General features: G+C 28.1%; 4 protein-coding genes and 2 pseudogenes across 4 annotated transcripts in view; 2 read left to right on the top strand and 4 right to left on the bottom strand.

Moving 5' to 3' along the window:
• Positions 1-4,449, bottom strand: part of LOC145749896 (roundabout homolog 2-like) — a 47,029-nt gene extending 42,580 nt beyond the window's left edge. Inside the window, exon 1 of the mRNA XM_082565782.1 lies at positions 4,116-4,449. Coding sequence (XP_082421908.1) covers positions 4,116-4,161 — 46 coding nt within the window. The 5' untranslated portion in view covers positions 4,162-4,449. The remainder of the gene's footprint in view (positions 1-4,115) is intronic.
• Positions 4,450-8,822: 4,373 nt separating this feature from the next.
• LOC145763943 (dehydrogenase/reductase SDR family member 4 pseudogene) lies at positions 8,823-9,441 on the top strand (annotated as a pseudogene).
• Positions 9,442-10,142: 701 nt separating this feature from the next.
• LOC145763941 (dehydrogenase/reductase SDR family member 4-like) lies at positions 10,143-11,496 on the top strand. The gene is made up of 2 exons (XM_082575498.1): positions 10,143-10,242; positions 10,337-11,496. The coding sequence occupies exon 2, from the start codon at positions 10,415-10,417 to the stop codon at positions 11,171-11,173; it is 759 nt and encodes a 252-aa protein (XP_082431624.1). The 5' UTR covers positions 10,143-10,242; positions 10,337-10,414; the 3' UTR covers positions 11,174-11,496.
• Positions 11,470-12,433, bottom strand: LOC145763940 (uncharacterized). Its single transcript, XM_082575497.1, has 2 exons — positions 12,300-12,433; positions 11,470-12,205 (listed from the first exon to the last, which is right to left on the bottom strand). Exons 1-2 carry the CDS (start codon positions 12,401-12,403, stop codon positions 11,512-11,514), a joined length of 798 nt encoding a protein of 265 aa, XP_082431623.1. The 5' UTR covers positions 12,404-12,433; the 3' UTR covers positions 11,470-11,511.
• Position 12,434: 1 nt separating this feature from the next.
• LOC145763939 (dehydrogenase/reductase SDR family member 4 pseudogene) lies at positions 12,435-13,559 on the bottom strand (annotated as a pseudogene).
• A 7-nt stretch (positions 13,560-13,566) lies between these two features.
• LOC145763938 (mitochondrial inner membrane protein OXA1L-like) lies at positions 13,567-15,073 on the bottom strand. The gene has a single exon (XM_082575496.1). It carries the CDS (start codon positions 15,033-15,035, stop codon positions 13,809-13,811), a length of 1,227 nt encoding a protein of 408 aa, XP_082431622.1. The 5' UTR covers positions 15,036-15,073; the 3' UTR covers positions 13,567-13,808.
• Between the last annotated feature and the right edge of the window lie 5,669 nt (positions 15,074-20,742).

Raw genomic sequence — 20,742 nt, 5'->3', positions numbered from 1 at the left:
GGTACGGATAGCTTAAACAATATTAATCCATTATAATCAGTTAATTTTATTTTCTAACACAACGTATTAACATATTTAACAAAAAAATCACAACTTATTCATATAACATCAGGCAATAATAGTATTTATACCAAAATATTTAACCCATTTGTTTGTGCTTTTAAAATTTTGTACACAAAAAATTCGTCATATTCTGTCATTGCTTGCGATATGCTCTATTGCGTTTAATACTACCTAGTTTTGGTCTATAATTTTCGGTTAGTCTTACAAAAATAGGAATTGAAAATAACCTAGCTTTTATTTGAATTGTGGTATGTGGTTTTCCTGTAACTATAGAAGCGTTAAAAAACAGATTCAATTAATTTAAAAAAAATAGTATCACCGTTTCCAATAGCTTAAACGCATTTTGTTATATTATTTTTGAATTATTATTTTATTAACTTAATAAAATTTTTTTAAATATATATAAAATAACTAAACCTGTCGGTTGTAATTTATGTTAGAGTGATGTTAAAAATCAATCGATCATACATCCTAATTACTTATATTCAACGCACAATCTTTATCAATAATTCGATATTTTTACCGATTCCTCGTTAATAAGAAGCCAACGTCTCGTGGTAATTAGCGTTTGTATAATTGGAAACCACAAAAAAATATATAATATTCCTAATACACCGTTTAAATTATACTATAGAATATAAAAAGCCTTCTTAATCAATTCAAAGCGTTTTTGTTGTAGAAAGTGTGTGGGCAAATTTGTTATTGTAAATTTGTTAATCAAAAATCGCTGGTATAAGACGCAGAAAGCCATAACCAATAAACCACATAAACCTAAATTCCCGTGACCGAAATTGGCACAAGCGCCACGCGAAACAAAAAAAAATTCAATTTAAAAAAATTTTTATCATTTCAATTCCAAACATAAAAAAATTAAAATTTTGATTGGCAGGCCACGTGACTTTATTCGTGACGTCACAAGGTTGTAAGAGCGTGAGATCGAAGGTAGGGTGTACGTTGGCTATAACATGTAAGTTGGTTACAGTTTTAACTTGTTAATTGACAGAAATCAGGCCCGCAGTAACTTAATCCACGGATTTGGTTAAACCCAAGCACTTGACATGAAATTTAAGAAGATTTCTTGTAAAATTTTAACTAATTTTTTTAAACCGAAATGTAACCTTTTTAATTTTAAATAAATTTTTACAAATTTTATAAATTTGGTAAAGTTTAAAAATAATATTTAAATTGTAAAATTAATTTTGTTTTTTTAGAAATTCGAAACCATGTTTTAAAATAATATTCAATTCTCCCAAATTATTTAACAGACTTGCGAAATAACAGAAAAGCAATCAAAAACAACCAAACAACATTCAGGCCGTCAGAAATAATAACGGAATTTCTAAATATACGAACATCGCTACTTTCCTCAAGAGCAAAGCAAATAAATTCGGCCGAAAAGTCAATAACGAACGAATCTTGATATTTTCATAAGTTTCTAATATTCGATGATGAACTCTTGCCGATTATGACGCAACAAATAAACGATTTTTTAGCAAACAATGGCGAAACAATAGAGCTCTTATTACGAAGACAACATTATTTGTGCTTAATCAAATTTTTGGCATTTGAGACTAAACAAAAGCCGCAGAAAACAATTTCGAGTTGTTTTAAAATGGAAACGAATAATAACAAAACTGTTATTGTTTCACGTGAGCTTTTCCCTAAAGAATTAGATTGCCCAAAAGAATTACGCGACGGTCGACAGATGGCCATTAAAAAAATGTCGCAAAAACATTCATAAAACAAGAACGTAGAATTATGCGGCAGCACTCAATTAAGAAATTAGACTGTGTCTAGTTTAAGTATAAAAATATAAATTATTCAATTGATACTGTCTGATTGAATGTCATTGTTTTATGCTATACAATTACAGGATTATTTTCATAGAGTATATATATAAAAATCGTCCCAAATTTTCACGTAACACAATATGCGCGGCTGTCTTGTCTTCGCCGCGGATGAATAATTAATCGATGGAGTCGCGCTCCCTCCGCGTGTTAACCCGGTAATTTCGTCGTACTTGCTTCTTGGAGCGCTGTCAGCGCGCGTCACGTGACCCGATATGAACACGGTTTGGGTTGCACCGACGAAATGCATCGAACCAGGAAGCAAACCGGGTCACTGTGACGTCATAATATCGTTTGCCGGTGTAACAATAGCCACTAACGATCGTGTGTTTGACTGGTCGTGCTGACAGAGAAACTTATCAATCAAAACATTGCGAACTTTTTGTTTAAGACAATGGCACCAAACTAACGAGTTAACAACGAAGCGATAAGGCGCACGCGGTGCTAATTGTTACGTCACAAAATGTCGATTTGCGGTAATTGCCTTGGCGGGCTACATTCTCATCGGTTAGTTTAAATATTTTAAGTTAATAAAGTTTAACGGTTCTAATTCGGCTTCGGCAATAAAACATCATCTTATCTCACGGTCAGGTTCTAATTTGCGTACTAATAACTACAGAACTGTGGTTAACGCACCTATTAAGCGTACTGTAGGATGTACGGGTTATGCAAAATAGTGGATTGGCCAAAAATCGCTGTTCTTTTAGACGTCATTATTCGCTAATAATGGGGTCAGCGCTCCTGATCAAACGTCAACGAAATTCGAGAACTCCACAATTTTGAAACCGAAGAATTTTTTTGAGTTCAACCAATATTTTGCAAACACCTTCGACAGAAAGTAATGGTTTTATTGTGACCAATAAAACAGGCGCAAACCACACAAAAATAAACTTTATTTCTTTAAAGTCGTGTTAATAATAGTCAATGATTTTACGAGGTAATAACCAGACCAGTTTAAAAACAAAGTTATAAAATGTCGTTACAATTTTACGCCTATTTAAACATAAAACACAAAAATAAAACTAAAAACAAATAAAATAAACTGTAATTAGGAATTAAATTTAAAATTAAAGAATATATTATAATTATTCTTAATTGTTGATTATTATTTTGTTTTTTGTGTATGCCAATTTTTGTAAACTTTAATCGTAATAATTCTTATTCAAAAAAGCAATAATTAAAAAAAATCGATTTATATTTTTCAAATTCACAAAGGCCGTAGAGATTAAAAACCTGTTTTATTGCAAATCCTTTATATTAAATAATAACTAAAAATCAATGAAATATAGAACTGTATCTTATAGAGTGAAGAAAAAACTGTCCCAAAATCTTAAAAGCAACAGCTGCTCCAGCTTTTATTTCCTATTTAACAATGTTTTGGTTTTTATCGGAATGGGATATATAAAAGTGATTAGGCTAAACAAAAGCTGTAAAAAAGTTAAGAGTTAGCGGAAGGGCACCGGTATTTTTAAAAGGAAATATACACATTCTATTCTAATTATTCCGATTTAAAAACCGCTGTTAATTTAGTTATGTTGTTTGTGGTATTTCAGTGTTGTATTTAATTAGGGTTTTGATATTTAAAAACCATTAAGAAATGTTAAATGTCTTGATTCTATCAAACTTAATTTGATTGAGGTATGTTAATGAACTAGTATGTCGAATTTCCAATACTTTGTGTCCACGCTTGTCATGTTTATTTCAAGAACCGAAAATATACCAGAAAACTAACATACGGTTAGTTGTGCTAACAGACAAAAATGTCGAACGTCTACATTTAAATTACATTTGTAGGATTTAGTATTTTTTTATAAACAAAAGCTGACGAGACCTTTTAATCACTGCCAATCTCACGCGTTTTGCAGTAGGCCTGCTACTTACGAAAGCGCCTTAGAAACGTAAACAAGGCTTTAGCAGTATACTGTCAGATGCTGGCTACACGTTATTTTATAACACTTCTGTTGCAATATCGGCTGGGCGACAGGTCGCACAAGCAGCCTACTTAAAAACATCAAGTGCTCTTAAAAGTGATTAAACACAATATTAGGTCGAAAGGCGTGGTACCGTTGTAGACTAAATAAAAAATGCACTTTTTAATAACAAAACAAAAATTGACGACCGACTGCCAAAAAATGCAATTTTTACAATAAACAGGCCCGTATTGATATTTATCAAAAACACAATTTTTGTAAAAATGAAACATACCTTGTGTAGCCGCGGCTATAATTCCTAGTAGCAATATTTTTATCATTTTCGTCTTCTGTTTTTTCACGAATTTGTGAAATCGTCTTCTCTTTTAATCAGCAATAGAAACGGCCATAAATATTTTGCTAAAGCTCGTCGAAAAATTTTCTTTTGAATTTTTGAATAAAGTTGCTAAATAATTCGCATTATCAAGTGGATTTTTAAGTTTGAAAATTAAGGTTGGCGTGTTGTAATCCTCTTTCAATCTTTAATCCTTTGCTGTATCGTTCAACGGCAAGCTATGGGCAATATTCAGAACAAAATAGTCTCAGAATCTTAACCTAAGAGCAAAGGCACAACCTGCAAAAAAGTTAAAATTAAAATTAACTGATTTTTAATATAACGTGCTAACTTTAGCAGGATACAAAAGGGAATATAATACAGATCATTAACAATTTAATCATCTGTAATCCCCATTACGCTTGATTAGAGAAATCTTAACACATTTTCCGCGCAATCTTCTTTTATTTTACTGACCGCCGCGCTTGCTACTAGAATGATTCGACACGAAGTGAAAACGAAAAAACGAAAAGCGAAAAAAACGCCGCGACAATTTCAAAAAAGAGAGAGGAAATATTTGTCATTCGAAAAAAAAAGGGATTTCTCTTTTATCTCTCGAAAGAATTCCTCAATTTCTAAGCTTATAATCCCACTGTATCTTAATTCCCCTTTTATTAAACGCCAAATTAACTATTGTGCTTTATTAAAAAATATTTGGCTCAAACCCTCAAATTTAATATAAAAATCAATTTTATAAATTGCAACATCAATAGAAAATTCTTTTTTTTTTGTTTTTTTCCAGACAAATCTACAATTTTTGCTGATTTAATTCAATAAAAAGGAGTATATAAATGACACTGTCTGAAAACGCAGGAAACTCTATTTAAATACAATTGACTAACTGACCAATCTTGATTATATAACATGAACAAATTGTACAACTTTAACAATTCTATTTTTTTAAATAATATTATTTTTAGACATTAATAATATAATATTGAAAGATAACTATGCTGTTAGCTTCGTAGGCAGTCTATATCTTTCTAAATAATTGTATTAATCCTATTTTACTTCAGCTATTAGTAACCCTATTTTAGGTTTAAAGAATCTGACATTCCTTCTCAAGACAATTGACATAAATGTTTTTCGATTTTCGCTTTTTGCTACTTGCCCATATGTTAACACACGTTTCGCTTTTATTTGTCTTCGTTCAGTGAAAAAAACAAGGATTAGACCACTCCGTATGACTGACCACGACGCATAAATTAAGTATTATAAAAGATTTTGTTGTATATTACGTTATATATAATGTGGTAACAATACCTATAACTTAATGCGATTTTTAAAGTTGTATATTCCCTGAATTGTAGTATACAAAAATGTATGTTAATTATGTATGGCTAAATTTACCAAAAAAAATAATAAATTTTAGTTATTCTATAACCATTTGAAGATTTTTTATTAAAATTAAATAATAAAAATTAAATTATTTCGATCGAGAATTTGACATCGGTAAATTTTTTTTCTTTCTACGGGAATTTTTTTTCGTTTTCCGCTAAATTTTCGACAGTCAGTTTTTTTTACAAAAGATTGTTTATACGAATTTAGTTTCATTATTCCAAACAATACCTAATTATAAAAGGTTTAAACATACAAGTGAAATTTATAAAAAAAATTAATAGCCTTAAATTACCATATTCTATTATATACGTTTAGTTTAAAAAACGTATATGCTGCTAACTAACCTAATATTTAAAAACAATATTCTATATATTAATTAAATTTAAATAACATATATCTTTAGATAATTTTTCTATGCAACTATTTATAATATTTATCTAAATATATAACTTTTGGTTTCGACATTATATTATAGCGACTTCACCTTCTGTCAGGGCCTACATTCTGTTATGTCGCGATACAGAAAACTGGAAGCGCATCAAAGAAAAAAGAATACAATATTCCAAATCCTTACATTTGGTTTTCATTCTAATACAACCAACAAAAATAATACATATACAAAACAATTATATTTTTGTAAAAAAGTTAATATTTTAGGCAAATTGTTATATATTTTAATATGCTAATTAAAAAATATCAGAAGACAATATTTGTTTCTTGAGCTCGTGCGAAGTGCTCAATAAAATCAAGCAATCTAGTTTGTTTATCTATTTGATTTCGTCATTTATTTATTGCCGTTATATTGCAACAGTTTAAAATCTTAATACAGCAGGTCAACAACGCAGAAGACTTTTCTTGGGTCAAAAGTGTCCAGTAATCAAAATTTCACGCAATGTATGTTATATTGTTTCGTTGCGTGACGTCATAGACAATATATTTACACTACACATAAAGCACACTGAGTAATACACAATACGGTTAACATCAAACAAAAATTTTGATTTATTAACCCTCAAAAATTTCTTATATATGTACTTGGTCCATTTTAAATAAGATTTAGGCGCCGTAGTAGTTAATAAACATAATTTGAATGATATATAATTTAGTATATGATTTAAAAAGCAAAAATTATTAGTTAAATAAATAAATAAAAAAAATTTAATCAAAAAACAAGATATATTAATCTCGTATTTTTAATAAAACTAAGAAAAACTAGTGAAAAAAATAAAATAGTTTACATGACACTTGCCTGCAACCTAGCGGCCAGTATTTATCACAACATTGAAGCCTTAATTTTATTTTTTTACATCATGAATTTAAAATTAATAAGTTTTTTTACTACAAAAATTAAATACCAAAATAAAATTAAAACAAAATATAGTAATTTTTTTAACACGTAAACTACGTGTAGTGACAGTTAATTGCTAATCAAGAAATTAATGCGTTTTGTTTATTATAAAAAAACAAAATTTTTATTGACGTTGACTTGACACTACGTTAGTCATGACTTTAACTAATTAAATATCAAAATATAAACAAAAGAAATATTATATTTATTTGCTTTTTTATATATTTTATTTAAAATTTAAAACCCTTTCTCAATTTATTATTCAAATTCGTTGCATATTAAATTTGAATTTACAATATTTATTAAATCTTGCGGTCAAATATACAATACCACAGGATATGGTAATAAAATTAATCTGCTTCGAGTTGGCGTAGAATTGCTTTGCGTCATGCACTTTGATTGATAATGTGTTGTGGTAATCGAAATAGGAAAGTTGTGCTTTGCTAGCAAGTAGCTTAATGGTTTCCTACAGCAGATACACATTTGAATAAAGTACTCCGCCGCTGAATTTTGTACTGCAGATACATATTTAAATAAAGTACTTTACTGCTGAGTATTGTATTGTAGATAGTTATGCTAAATAAGGTGCTAAATATTGTTTTTGTTGGCCTGTTCAGTTCAGCTATTGCTAGCGGGTATATTCAGATCAGTTGAATTGCAGAGAAAGGCGAAAACCTACTGCTTGTTTACCAATGCTTACAAACTGTGACAGGCCAAAGTAAATATTCAAAGCATTATGGTAATAAGTTTCACTAGGTTTTACTACTAGCATACTAAATAATATATGTGTAAAAAAGACAGGCAGGGATTACAGTAAGTTTGGTAAAAAGTGTAAATCTATATTAAGCCGTTAAAAGAGTTTATTAATCAAACAAAAAAGTGTAGTAACGCACCAATAATTCCTAGTAATTTGCACGATAGAAATGATATTAAGCGGAAAAGGCTTATGTTTGAACAATTTAAATGCTAATATATTACATTACTTTTCAGCCAAAAATGCCACACTTGTATTTTAAATCAGAAAGTGTTGATTTTGTTGCCATAGTAACTAAGGGCTACGAAGACGTTGTTACGGTAACATTGCAAGACGTTTTGGAGTCATTTGAGGACAACGTTAGAGTGATAAAAACCGTTTCTAAATCATCAAAGTGTTCAAAATACAAGATTCAGTTACCTTCGAATCACAACCGGAACGGTTACGGGTTCACGAAAAAATCTGCTGCAATTTGCTTGCCAAAAGACGAACTGCATGTTGTTTTGTTGGAAGAAGTTGGTAAACTGGGCTGGTATTTGATTAAAGTTAAAACAATTGAGTCACAGTCAGAATGCGGGTGGACATTTAGCATGTTAAAAGACGATTAAGATCATTTTAATCTTTTAAAATCAAATCATAAATTTTTTTATATATTTTTATAATGTTTTGCTATTTTATAATTAGCAAATACATTTTAATAGTCATTTATCTGTTTAGAACTATTGCAACATTTGTTTTAAATAAGAAAATTATGTTTTTATTATATTTTTATTATGACGTTTTGTGTGGTATCCGCTTATATTGCCGAAAAGCATTTTACCGAATAAGCGTATACCCGAAAAACAAAATTTTGTGTATTTTACCGCATTTTATGTTTTTTTTTTTAATTTGAAGATATTTAGCAGAAAATGGGTTAAGACAAAAGGGGGTTAACAGAAAATATAGTACTGTAGTTAAAAAGACTTTTCGACCATATGATTTTCGGTAAAAAAACTACTCGGTAAAATGGTTTTTGGCAATATGACAGTAATCAGTTTTGTATGTGTGTGTAAACTTTAATAAAATCACCCAGAAAAAAGCCTTTCAAAAAATATGTTGTTTAACAGTCAATATACCAAACTATTTTAAAGTCTATTAAAGCATTTTTGTTAAATAATTGTGCAAAATGGGGAAACTTGAAAATAAAATAGCAATAGTAACTGCTTCTACTGAAGGTATTGGATTTGCAATTGCCCGTAAATTGGCACAGGAAGGGGCCCACGTAATTATCAGTAGCAGAAAAAGTAAAAACGTTGAAAAAGCTGTGCAAACTTTAAGAGATGAAAACTTAAAGGTTTCTGGTATAACTTGCCATGTTGGTCAAGCAGGTGACAGAAAAGCATTATTGGATAAAGCTGAACAGGATTTTGGAGGTGTTGATATTTTGGTTTCAAACGCAGCAGTAAACCCATATTTGGGAACAATTCTTGCAACACCGGAAAGTGTATACGACAAAAATTTTGATATTAATGTAAAAGCTACATTCTTCTTAAAAAGCTACATACTTGGGTAATTTGAATATCCGAGTTAATTGTCTAGCGCCTGGGTTTATTGAAACCAGGTTTAGCTCCGCAATGTTTAGAGGACCCGGAGAGAGGGAGTCTTTAGTGAAAAATATTCCATTGAAAAGATTAGGTGAACCGGAGGATTGCAGTGGGATTGTGGCTTTGTTGTGCTGCGATGAAAGTTCTTACATCACGGGAGAAACCTTTATTGTTGCTGGAGGGATACCATGCCGTCTGTAAAACAAGTGAAAGCCACAAGAATGTAAATGTTGAAAAATATAAGAAAACTGGAAGCGTTAAAAACGCACTTTTTTGTGTAGTAGCTTAATGCTTTTACTGAAAACATGTTTTGTTTAATTGCTTATTAAAAGCTGTTTTTAAAATTAAATTATTGTCCATATTAAGCGTACAAATTGCCTTGCAATAACTGTGTTTAACAATTTTTTAAAAAGTGCATCGATTGCACTATTTTGCTTCTTGGTATTTTGTCAATAATAATGTATCGAGTCGCTTGTTAAACATTGAAATGTTTAGCCTACTGCAAAGTTTCCTATTTTATCTAACTCAAAACCACGACTGTTACAGATATTGTTTTGCAAAACAATTTTTAATACACCTAACTGTAAATTATTCATGCGTTTATCTGCCATATAACTTGTACACGTTTTGAATAAACAATATTTTTTTGCAAAAATAGTTTGAAGTGTCAACGTATGCTAAAGCAAACTCATATTCAGCAAAAATAAAGATCATTTGGTCTTTTTAAAATAAGCGTAAAAATTAATGCCTAAATATTTTTAATAGTAATATAAATATAATTTTGTACTTTGTTTTTTACCCTAAAATTTTGGTTAAGAAGGTTTTTCATATTTTGTTACAAATGTTCACGTGGTTAATTTGGGAATTACCCAAAAGTGATACAAAATGTTAGTGTTTACTTTCTAGTGTAATGCTATATTTAAAAAAATCTAACTAACGTAACTTTAAGGTTTTTCGAAGAATTTTATAAAGTGTTACTATATTTAGTTGGGATCCTTTTAGGTAAGCTTGTGTTAAACAAAATAAAATGCTAAGTCACGTAAAAAAATAGCGTGAATTTGTACAAGTTAATCATTTACTATATTTTGCTTAACAGTCTGGGATTTAAAGGCATTAATATCAACTCTATGCAATAGTATCGTTTTAACACAAGGTCGACTTACTTCGTTGCAAAATGGGGAAACTTGAAAATAAAGTAGCAATAGTAACTGCTTCTACTGAAGGCATTGGATTTGCAATAGCCCGTAAATTGGCGCAGGAAGGGGCTCACGTAATTATCAGTAGCAGAAAAGCTAAAAACGTTGAAAAAGCTGTACAAACTTTAAGAGATGAAAACTTAAAGGTTTCTGGTATTACTTGCCATGTAAGTAAAGCAGGTGACAGAAAAGCATTATTAGATAAAGCTGAACAGGATTTTGGAGGTGTTGATATTTTGGTTTCAAACGCAGCAGTAAATCCATATTTTGGAACAATTCTTGCAACTCCTGAAAGTGCTTATGACAAGATCTTCGATGTCAATGTGAAAGCTACATTTCTTTTAATAAAGGAAACTATTCCATTAATAAAAAAGAAAGGTGGAGGGTCTATTGTTATAATTTCTTCCTTTGCTGGGTACAAACCAAATGAATTACTTGGTATATATTCGATCAGTAAAACAGCATTACTTGGTTTAACAAAAGCACTCACCCCTGAGTTAAGCTCGATGAATATCCGAGTAAACTGCCTGGCACCTGGTATTATTAAAACCAAGTTCAGCTCTGCAATATATAATGGGCCAGGGGCAGAAGAGGATATAGCAAAAAGTATTCCACTGCAAAGGTTGGGAGTACCGGAGGATTGCAGTGGGATTGTGGCATTGTTGTGCTCCGATGAAGGTTCTTACATCACAGGAGAAACCGTTGTTGTTGCTGGAGGGATACCATGCAATTTGTAAAATAGTTACAATATAAAAATTACATTTTTTCCTAATTACCATGTCACATTCAATTTTTACTCATTTTTAAGATTGAGCTTTAACATCTATAGAGTTTAGCCTTTTCCTAATTTCTTATTTTTTAAGTTTATGTACAAAAATGAAGCGTTTGATTATTCATTATTTAAAATATCAATAATTCTTCTACGCAAATAAAAAAAATACTTAGTTAAATTTAAATATATCAAAACTGTAACTTTAAACGTTTGGTGTAAAAATTTACCTTTTAAGAGCAAGTTTTATTAAACTTGCTACAATAGCAAACAACATAACGAATAAACAGTTTATTGCACTCAAAATCACATAAATAAATCATAAGAGGAATCGGTATTACTTGAAACTTGGTTTTTACTAATATCTTCATGTGCAGAAAATAGTTCTAGTGATTCCCAATGCAATGAGTATTTCATTTTTCTTTTCTCAATGGTTTTTAGTGGAGTACTGGCATATATAGGATTCGAAGTAAGTGGTTGTGAGCTTGGTAAATCATTATTTTCGAATTCATTTAAAGATGCATTAAAAAAGGAATCTTCATATTTAGATGATACAGATATACTTTTATCATTAGGTTTTGGCTTAGTATGATTAACATAGGAGCTTGTTTGTTTATTGTTGTTTGCTAGGTCACTTAAGTTGCCAACTATTTCGCTTTGTTCATTAACTCTTGACTGGTAACGTTGTTTCGCCCATTTTTCACAAACTTGTGTGATGATTGGTAAAGTTACTTCGTCTAATATTTCGCATGAAACATTATTAGGATAAACACTTATTATGTTTAAATATTCAGATACTTCAAAAATATTATCAGTACATTTTGTTATATGTTGGCATAATCTTTTTCCTGAATGATTCAGCAATTTTGGGATTATTGAGTCCTGTAGAAATGTGAAACTATCAGAATAAGTCCGTTTTAAACTTGGCCTTAAATTAATATTTTGGGTTGATCTAGATTGATGTTGTGTCCAATTGTTTTCAGAAAAACTGTTGCATTCCCTAAAAAAAATTATTTTTTTGTGAGTTAAACTTTAAAACACAAAACAAACAAATGCTTAAGGCATATATGGATTGAATACTTTACATATGTTACCTTTTTGTTGTTATAAATTTCTTATTACATTTAACACAGGTTTCATAACGGCATTTATTATGTTGTATAGGCAGAAGTGTTTTATAATTGCAACTTGTATTCATGTTTAACTAGTTTACAAAATTGTATATAAAGCTGCAGAAAAATTAAAAATAACATTAAATATAAATCAAAATCCTTAATATTTTTAACAATAGTTTATTTATTTTAAAAAAACGTAGAAAATTTCATTGTTATATAACACCAATAGAGTACAATATGAGCAACAGATTGAATAAATATTATTAAAAAAGAACCTATTTTACGCTATGAAAAAAATATATAAGAAACCTAAAAATTATAAAAAAATTAAACACTTAATTGCATATAAATAAATTTCTATTAAATTAATAAAAACTAAGATCACAAAACTGTTACAATCTCGATTGCATTCCCCCGCTTACTACAAAGGTTTCCCCAGTGATGTACGAAGCCTCGTCAGAGCAAATATGTGAAACCATTCCTCCACAATCTTCAGGTACTCCGAGTCTTCCCATAGGCACATTCTTTACAACTTCCTTTTTGAGATGTTCGTTCTGCCAAAGTGCTTCACTAAATCTGGTTTGTATAATTCCAGGCGCTAAGCAATTGACACGAATATTATGCTGCGCTAATTCAATTGAGAATGCTTTAGTAAGTCCTACCAGAGCAGTCTTACTGACAGAATATGCTCCAAGCAAATTGAATGGGGAATAGGCAGCAATCGAAGACACAAAAACAATGGAAGGATTTCTACTTTTTTTCATGAGTGGTACAGTTTCTTTTACAAGCATAAACGCACTTTTCACATTTATGTCGAATATTTTATCAAATGAACTTTCCGGGGTATCTAGAAGAGTACCATAGAATGGATTTACGGCTGCATTTGAGACTAAAATATCAACACCTCCATGCTTTTCCTTTACACATTCCAACAAATTTTTTCGATGGTCAGGATTCCCGACATGACATGCATACCCAGAAACATTAATATCTTCAGCTTTTAGGTTTTCAATTGCCTTGTCTACGTTGTCCTGCTTTCGACTACATATCGTAACATTTGCACCATCTTTGCCAAGTTTTCGTGCTATTGCAAATCCAATACCATCTGTTGAAGCTGTAACAATTGCAACTTTTCCATTTAGATTGGCATTACATCTTGCACCGGTAGATAGATGCGCATTAAATGATAAAATACACCTTCCTATATTTTTCAACATTGCTCAAAAAGTTTTTAAGCTAATTGCTGAAAAAAAAAAGATTCAAATTGAAGTAAGCATTACTTGTTGTTTAATTTATATCGTTTTTAACTTGAGAAGTTGGTTAAGAACATTAAAAAATTTAGGTTTAACACAAACAAGTCAAAATATCTGAATATTTAAAATTGAAACAACGAAAATAGTATGAAACCGTAACAATATTTCTCGCATAAAAAATAACTCAAAAATAAAAGAATTAACTTAAGTTTTTTTTTACATGTTTATATATTTGTTACATATAATCTTGCCGACGTGTTAATTTAGGCTTCCATTCTCTTTCAAAATCCGGAACAAACACCCGTTCTTTCGCTTCTGACCCAATTTCAAAAGTGATTGGTGGATCACGCTTTAATTCCTTTTTTCTTTCCTTATCTTGCCGTTTTTTATCCGCTTGAAATTGTTTTACTACTGCTTTAGCTTTGCTTTTTTCCTGTGAATCTTTCATTAGGTCTTTGTACATGCTTAAAATACCCTTTCTTTCTTCATTTTTTGCTGGTTTTACTATATGTTCGGGTATATTAAATGCTTTCTTTACAGTTGGGTTTAAAATAAGCAAAGTTGACCCCCAAGTAAATATGCCATTTACTAAAATGTACATACTTACAATCGAAGCCGTTTTTCCTAATAGTAAGACGAAAAAAACAGGCGGCAAAAAAGGAAGATATGGGCTAAGTTTTCTTAGAACATCGCTTCTTGTGTCTGCATGACCAGCACTTAGCACACTTCTAAGTGTAAATCCCAAAACAATTCCAGCTGTAAGTGGAATAATTCTATAGGGATCAGGGGCACATAAACTAGATACCCAAAAAAATGACTCTGCATCTAAAGATGGTATCGGTAGTTGTGTCATCTTACGAATAGCTATCATGCAAGACATAAATAATAACGGTAGCGGAATCGTAATTAACATACGTCCAGGCCCGATTTTATGTTTTTTCATGTACTCCATGAGTTTTTTTTGCATTACAATTTTTTTCATGTAGTCATTGTTAAGTTTTGCTTTTTCAAGTTGTTGAACCAATTTTTGTTGGCCTTCTCTTTTATTGTTTGAATTAATAGCAAACTTTTTTGATGATATATAAAGTGGAAACGTAAGTAAGCGGACAGCCAGTGTTGCAACTGCAATAGTTGCCCACCAAGGCTGATCAAATGTGTTGTGTAGAAATTCATACAAACCTTGAATATAATTGTAAGGGAGCCAGCCAGTTGCTAAGCCCATATCTGCAAAAGACGGGTCAACAATTTTTCCAGCAACCTCCGACTTTAATAAAAAAGGCACGGATTCTACTGCTTGTTTTACCGCCTCATCTGTGGATCCATTCTTTCTAGTTGATATGGAAAATGCTCTTACCGTTTTAACATTACTTGAAAAATTAAAATTTTTAACAGAATTACATTGTTGAAAGCAAATTCGCCGGCAAAGTGGTAAGGAATAACGCACAAGTCGACTTTGCAACATTTTATTTAATCAATTACTTAAATAACACCTAACATGCTGTATTTTTTTAAAATAAAAATTATTATTTGCTTCTACCTTAAAGTCTCTTTAACGCACATGACTACAATGATTGTAACTTAATCCACCTGACGAGAATATATTTTCGGATTGTATGGATTGATTGACTATTAGATGGATAGAAGGATCGAAAGGGTCGGATGTGTTAATGGGTAATCTGAATAGGTGAGGGTTAGGGTAAGGGTTTAATTCATGAAAACTTTTTGTTTAATTAAATATCCGTCAAATATGCATTTGAATTATGTAATATCTATTTAATATATATTCGATTCAGTTAATAAAACTTGATCCATTAATCCGTTCGATCCGTTGATCCGTCAAATATATATTTTTGTCAGGTAGATTAAGTCAGATTCGACTACAATACTTTTCAAACAATGCTGGTAACCGATATTCGACAAACGCAGTGTTCCGCATATTTTTATTTTCAAGTTTTTACAACGACCTTAATAAAAAACGTTACACTAAAAATTTAAATGATATACTTTATGATTAACGCTTTTAACATATAACATAAAACTACTAATTAAAAATATTTTAACGCCAGACTTAACAGGGTTATAAGCAATAAGCGGGGCAAACCTTACACCCCGCTAAAATTTAAACTTTGTTTTGTAACGAAGTTAAATCTCGTTAAAAAATTAAAGAATAGATTAAGCCGATTATAAAATGATGCAGTCGTATGTGCCTATTAAAATAAATAACTTACATACCTGGCCAATTAAACTTAGCAGTATGATATGATATACAAACGAATCAACTTGAATAATAAGAAAATACACATTAACAACTTTTTCACAAAGCTACGCTAACTAATACAACATTTTCAAACTATTTAAACGAATATAACTAACGAGAGGCCATTTAAAAATTGGCGGTTAAAAAATTAACAAAATATACAAAAAAAAACAAGAATACTAGATTTATTTGATAAATAAAATATGGTTCGAAATTATTTAATTATGTTTAGCATAAAATTTTATAAATAAAAAAAAATATGCACACACCTTAACTAAGAATATTACATATTTTTGATTTTTAATAAACAAACAAGCATTTAAATATATTATGCAAATAAAATTAATTTTTCAACCCAGTTTTATGTTGTTAATATCAGGATATACATTATACTAAATTTTAAATTCCTGAAATTGATTTTGATTTTTAATAAATAAACAAGCATTTAAATAAAATAAACAACCAAAAATTATTTTTTAAACATGTATTTTAATTACAAATATTATAAAATACATTTTATTATGGTTCGAAATCTTAGATTTCGAAACATATTGTTATTGTCATTATACTTATTATTATTATTATGGTTCGAAATCTTAGATTTCGAAACATATTGTTATTGTCCGTATATTTATTATTATTTTTATTCTTACTAATCCGAATTTTGAAATCGAATAACTTTTGATTTTGTGTATATAAATTTTTAAAATTTTAGTATGTTGTTTATTATCATATTGTGTTTCAATCCTCCTATTTTGATAATTTAAGTATTATTAATTAGTAAATAATAGGTGTTTATTTATTAAAATTTAGAGATCGTTATTAAGTTTTCAAATTTTGGTCAGTTATATATCATAATATTAATAACTCGAAAATGGATTAAAAATTTAATTTTTGTTTGTTTATTATATTTAAATTCTTGTTTGTTTATTAAAAATAAAAGTTTGATATTAGGCATTTAAAATTTAATAAAATGTATTTTATAATATTTGTAATTAAAATACATGTTTAAAAATTAATTTTTGGTTGTTTATTTTATTTAAATGCTTGTTTATTTATTAAAAATCAAAAATTAATTTTTGGAATTTAAAATTTAGTATAATGTATATCCTGATATTAACAACATAAAACTGGGTTGAAAAATTAATTTTATTTGTATAATATATTTAAATGCTTGTTTGTTTATTAAAAATCAAAGATATGTAATATTCTTAGTTAAGGTGTATGCATATTTTTTTATTTATAAAAATTTATGCTAAACATAATCAAATAATTTCGAACCATATTTTATTTATCATTGTTTTTATTCTTTCTAGTCAGAATTTTGAAAGACGATAACTTTTGTTCTTTAAAACTAAAAGTTATAAATTTTTAGTATGTTTGTTATTATCCCAACGAATCGCAAACCTCCTATTTACGACATTTAATTATCACTAATTACTAATTAATAGGTGTTTGTTTATTAAAATTTAAAGGTTGTTATTAATTTTTTAAATTTTGGTCAATTGTATATTATGATATTACTAACTCAAAAATAAATTAAAATTTTAATTTTTATCACTAATTACTTAATAATAGGTGTTTATTTATTAAAATTTAAAGTTTGTTATTTATTTTTTAAATCTTGGTCAATTGTATATCATGATATCAGTAAATCAAAAATGAATTAAAATTTTAATTTTTATCACTAATTATTAATTAAAGGGTGTTTCTTTATTAAAATTTAAAGGTTGTTATTAATTTTTCAAATCTTGGTCAATTGTATATCATGATATTAGTAACTCAAAACTGAATTAAAATTTTAATTTTTAATCACTAAATACTAATTAATAAGTGTTTGTTTATTTAAATTTAAAGGTTGTTGTTAATTTTTTAAATTTTTGTCAATTGTATATTATGATATTAGTAACTCAAAAATAAATTAAAATTTTAATTTTTGACACTAATTACTAATAAATAGGTGTTTGTTTATTTAAATTTAATGATTGTTATTAGGTTTTTAAATTTTGGTCAATTATATGTTATAATATTTATAACTTGAAAATGAAATAAAAATTAATTCTTGTTTGTTTATTATTTTTATATGCTTGTTTGTTGATTAAAAGTTTAAGTCCGATATTAAGCATTAAAAATTTGGTATGATGTATTTTAAAATATAAGTAGTTAAAAAACATATTTGAAAAATAAGTTTCAATTGTTTATCATATTTAAATGCTTGTTTATTTAATTTAAATCAAAAATCAATTTTAGGAATTTAAAATTTGGTATAATCTATATCCTGATATAAACAACTTAAAACTGCGTTAAATATTAGTTTTTGTGTGTATAGTATATATAAATGCTTGTTTGTTTCTTCGAAGATATGTAATATTCTTAGTTAATGTTTATGCATATCTTTTTTTATTTATAAAAATTCATGTTAAAAATAATCAAATAATTTCGAACCATATTTTATTTATCAAATAAATCTAGTTATTATTATTATGGTTCGAAATCTTAGATTTCGAAACATATTGTTATTGTCATTATACTTATTATTATTATGGTTCGAAATCTTAGATTTCGAAACATATTGTTATTGTCCGTATATTTATTATTATTTTTATTTTTATTCTTACTAATCCGAATTTTGAAATCGAATAACTTTTGATTTTGTGTATATAAATTTTTAAAATTTTAGTATGTTGTTTATTATCATATTGTGTTTCAATCCTCCTATTTTGATAATTTAAATAATATTAATTAGTAATTAATAGGTGTTTGTTTATTAAAATTTAGAGATCGTTATTAAGTTTTCAAATTTTGGTCAGTTATATATTATAATATTAATAACTCGAAAATGGATTAAAAATTTAATTTTTGTTTGTTTATTGTATTTAAATTCTTGTTTGTTTATTAAAAATAAAAGTTTGATAATAGGCATTTAAAATTTAATAAAATGTATTTTATAATATTTGTAATTAAAATACATGTTTAAAAAATAATTTTTAGCTGTTTATTTTATTTAAATGCTTGTTTATTTATTAAAAATCAAAAATCAAGTTTAGGAATTTAAAATTTACTATAATGTATATCCTGATATTAACAACATAAAACTGGGTTGAAAAATTAATTTTATTTGTATAATATATTTAAATGCTTGTTTGTTATTAAAAATCAAAGATATGTACTATTCTTAGTTAAGGTGTATGCATCTTTTTTTTATTAATAAAAATTTATGCTAAACATAATCAAATAATTTCGAACCATATTTTATTTATCAAATAAATCTAGTTATGGTTCGAAATCTTAGATTTCTAAACATATTGTTATTGTCATTATATTTATTATTATTGTTTTTATTCTTATTTGACGAATTTTGAAAGACGATAACTTTTGTTCTTTAAAACTAAAAGTTCTTAATTTTTAGTATGTTTGTTATTATCCCAACGAATCACAAACCTCCTATTTACGACACTTAAATATCACTAATTACTAATTAATAGGTGTTTGTTTATTAAAATTTAAAGGTTGTTATTATTTTTTTAAATCTTGGTCAATTGTATATCATGATATTAGTAACTCAAAAATGAATTAAAATTTTTATTTTTATTACTAATTACTTATTAATAGGTGTTTGTTTATTAAAATTTAAAGGTTGTTGTTAATTTTTTAAATCTTGGTCAATTGTATATCATGATATTAGTAACTCAAAAATAAAACATAATTTTTATTTTTGTCATTAATTACTAATTAATAGGTGTTTGTTTATTAAAATTTAAAGGTTGTTGTTAATTTTTTAAATTTTTGTCAATTGTATATCGTGATATTAGTAACTCAAAAATGATTTAAAATTATAATTTTTGTCACTAATTACTAATTAATAGGTGTTTGTTTATTCAAATTTAATATTGAGAATGAAATTGTATAGAAAAAAATAATATCAATTTTAATGTAGAATATGTATTGGTTAGGCTTGGGTTAGGTTAGGTCTAGATTTCTCAAAATAAAATTACGTAATGGTAAATAAATGACAATTTTCAATGACCAGACGATGTCTAATCATCAATAACAAAAGCATTCGTTTATCTTTACAAATTTGTTGTGAATAAACAACCCTACTCGGACTTTATCACGGCTTTTACTTAGTTAAAATTCGTGATGTAATTATAAAAGAATCGCAACGATATAGCATTACGTAATGAGATTAATACGCACCTAAGCAAATCTAGAAAATAAGTTGTAATTATTCTATTTTAGATTACAAAAAAAACTGTTTGTAAATTACAAGAATCTTTTTATATGAAACAAAGTGTTAAAAAACAGTTTTATTTGTAAAAAACCTTGGCTTTAAAGGGATAGGTTTATTACTTTATAACAAGTGACGTCATATTTATACTCATACGCCTTCTATTAAACCTTCATATTTTTTTTTTGTATATATCTTTATCCTCGATGTGGGAAAGTCAACTGCGCGACTTAAACATAGAGTAACATCAGTTACTCCGACCCAGTCTCGAGTTGCCTGTGGCAGTTTGGGATATTATGGAGACTATAATTGTCCGCTAATTATGCTGCTGATTAAGTGCTGGCTCAGCAGGAGTTCATACTGTTTATAGCGCCTTACTCAAGGGCGCTACAGCATGAGATCAGTGGAAATTGAACCCACGACCTCATGTGTGGTGTAGCAAGAGTTCTTACCACTACACCACAGTGTCGGATTTATACTTATACGCCTACTATTAAACCTTCATATTTATACTTATACGCCTACTATTAAACCTTCATATTTATATTCATACGCCTACTATTAAACCTTCATATTTATATTCATACGCCTACTATTAAACCTTCATATTTATATTCATACGCCTACTATTAAACCTTCATATTCATATTCATAAGCCTATTATTAAACCTTCATATTTATATT

Source organism: Corella eumyota, chromosome 1, assembly GCF_963082875.1.
Source record: "Corella eumyota chromosome 1, kaCorEumy4.1, whole genome shotgun sequence".
In the NCBI taxonomy this organism is placed as follows: Eukaryota; Metazoa; Chordata; class Ascidiacea; order Phlebobranchia; family Corellidae; genus Corella; species Corella eumyota.
The sequence above is the reverse complement of the archived record's forward strand: the minus strand, read 5'-3'. Positions and strand labels throughout refer to the sequence as shown.

Coding starts and splice junctions, on each gene's coding strand:
- LOC145763941 (XM_082575498.1), top strand. CDS start 10,415: ATGGGGAAACTTGAAAATAAAGTAGCAATAGTAACTGCTTCTACTGAA.
- LOC145763940 (XM_082575497.1), bottom strand. CDS start 12,403: ATGAATACAAGTTGCAATTATAAAACACTTCTGCCTATACAACATAAT. Junction 12,206..12,299: donor AAATTTATAACAACAAAAAG/GTAACATATGTA, acceptor AATTTTTTTTAG/GGAATGCAACAGTTTTTCTG.
- LOC145763938 (XM_082575496.1), bottom strand. CDS start 15,035: ATGTTGCAAAGTCGACTTGTGCGTTATTCCTTACCACTTTGCCGGCGA.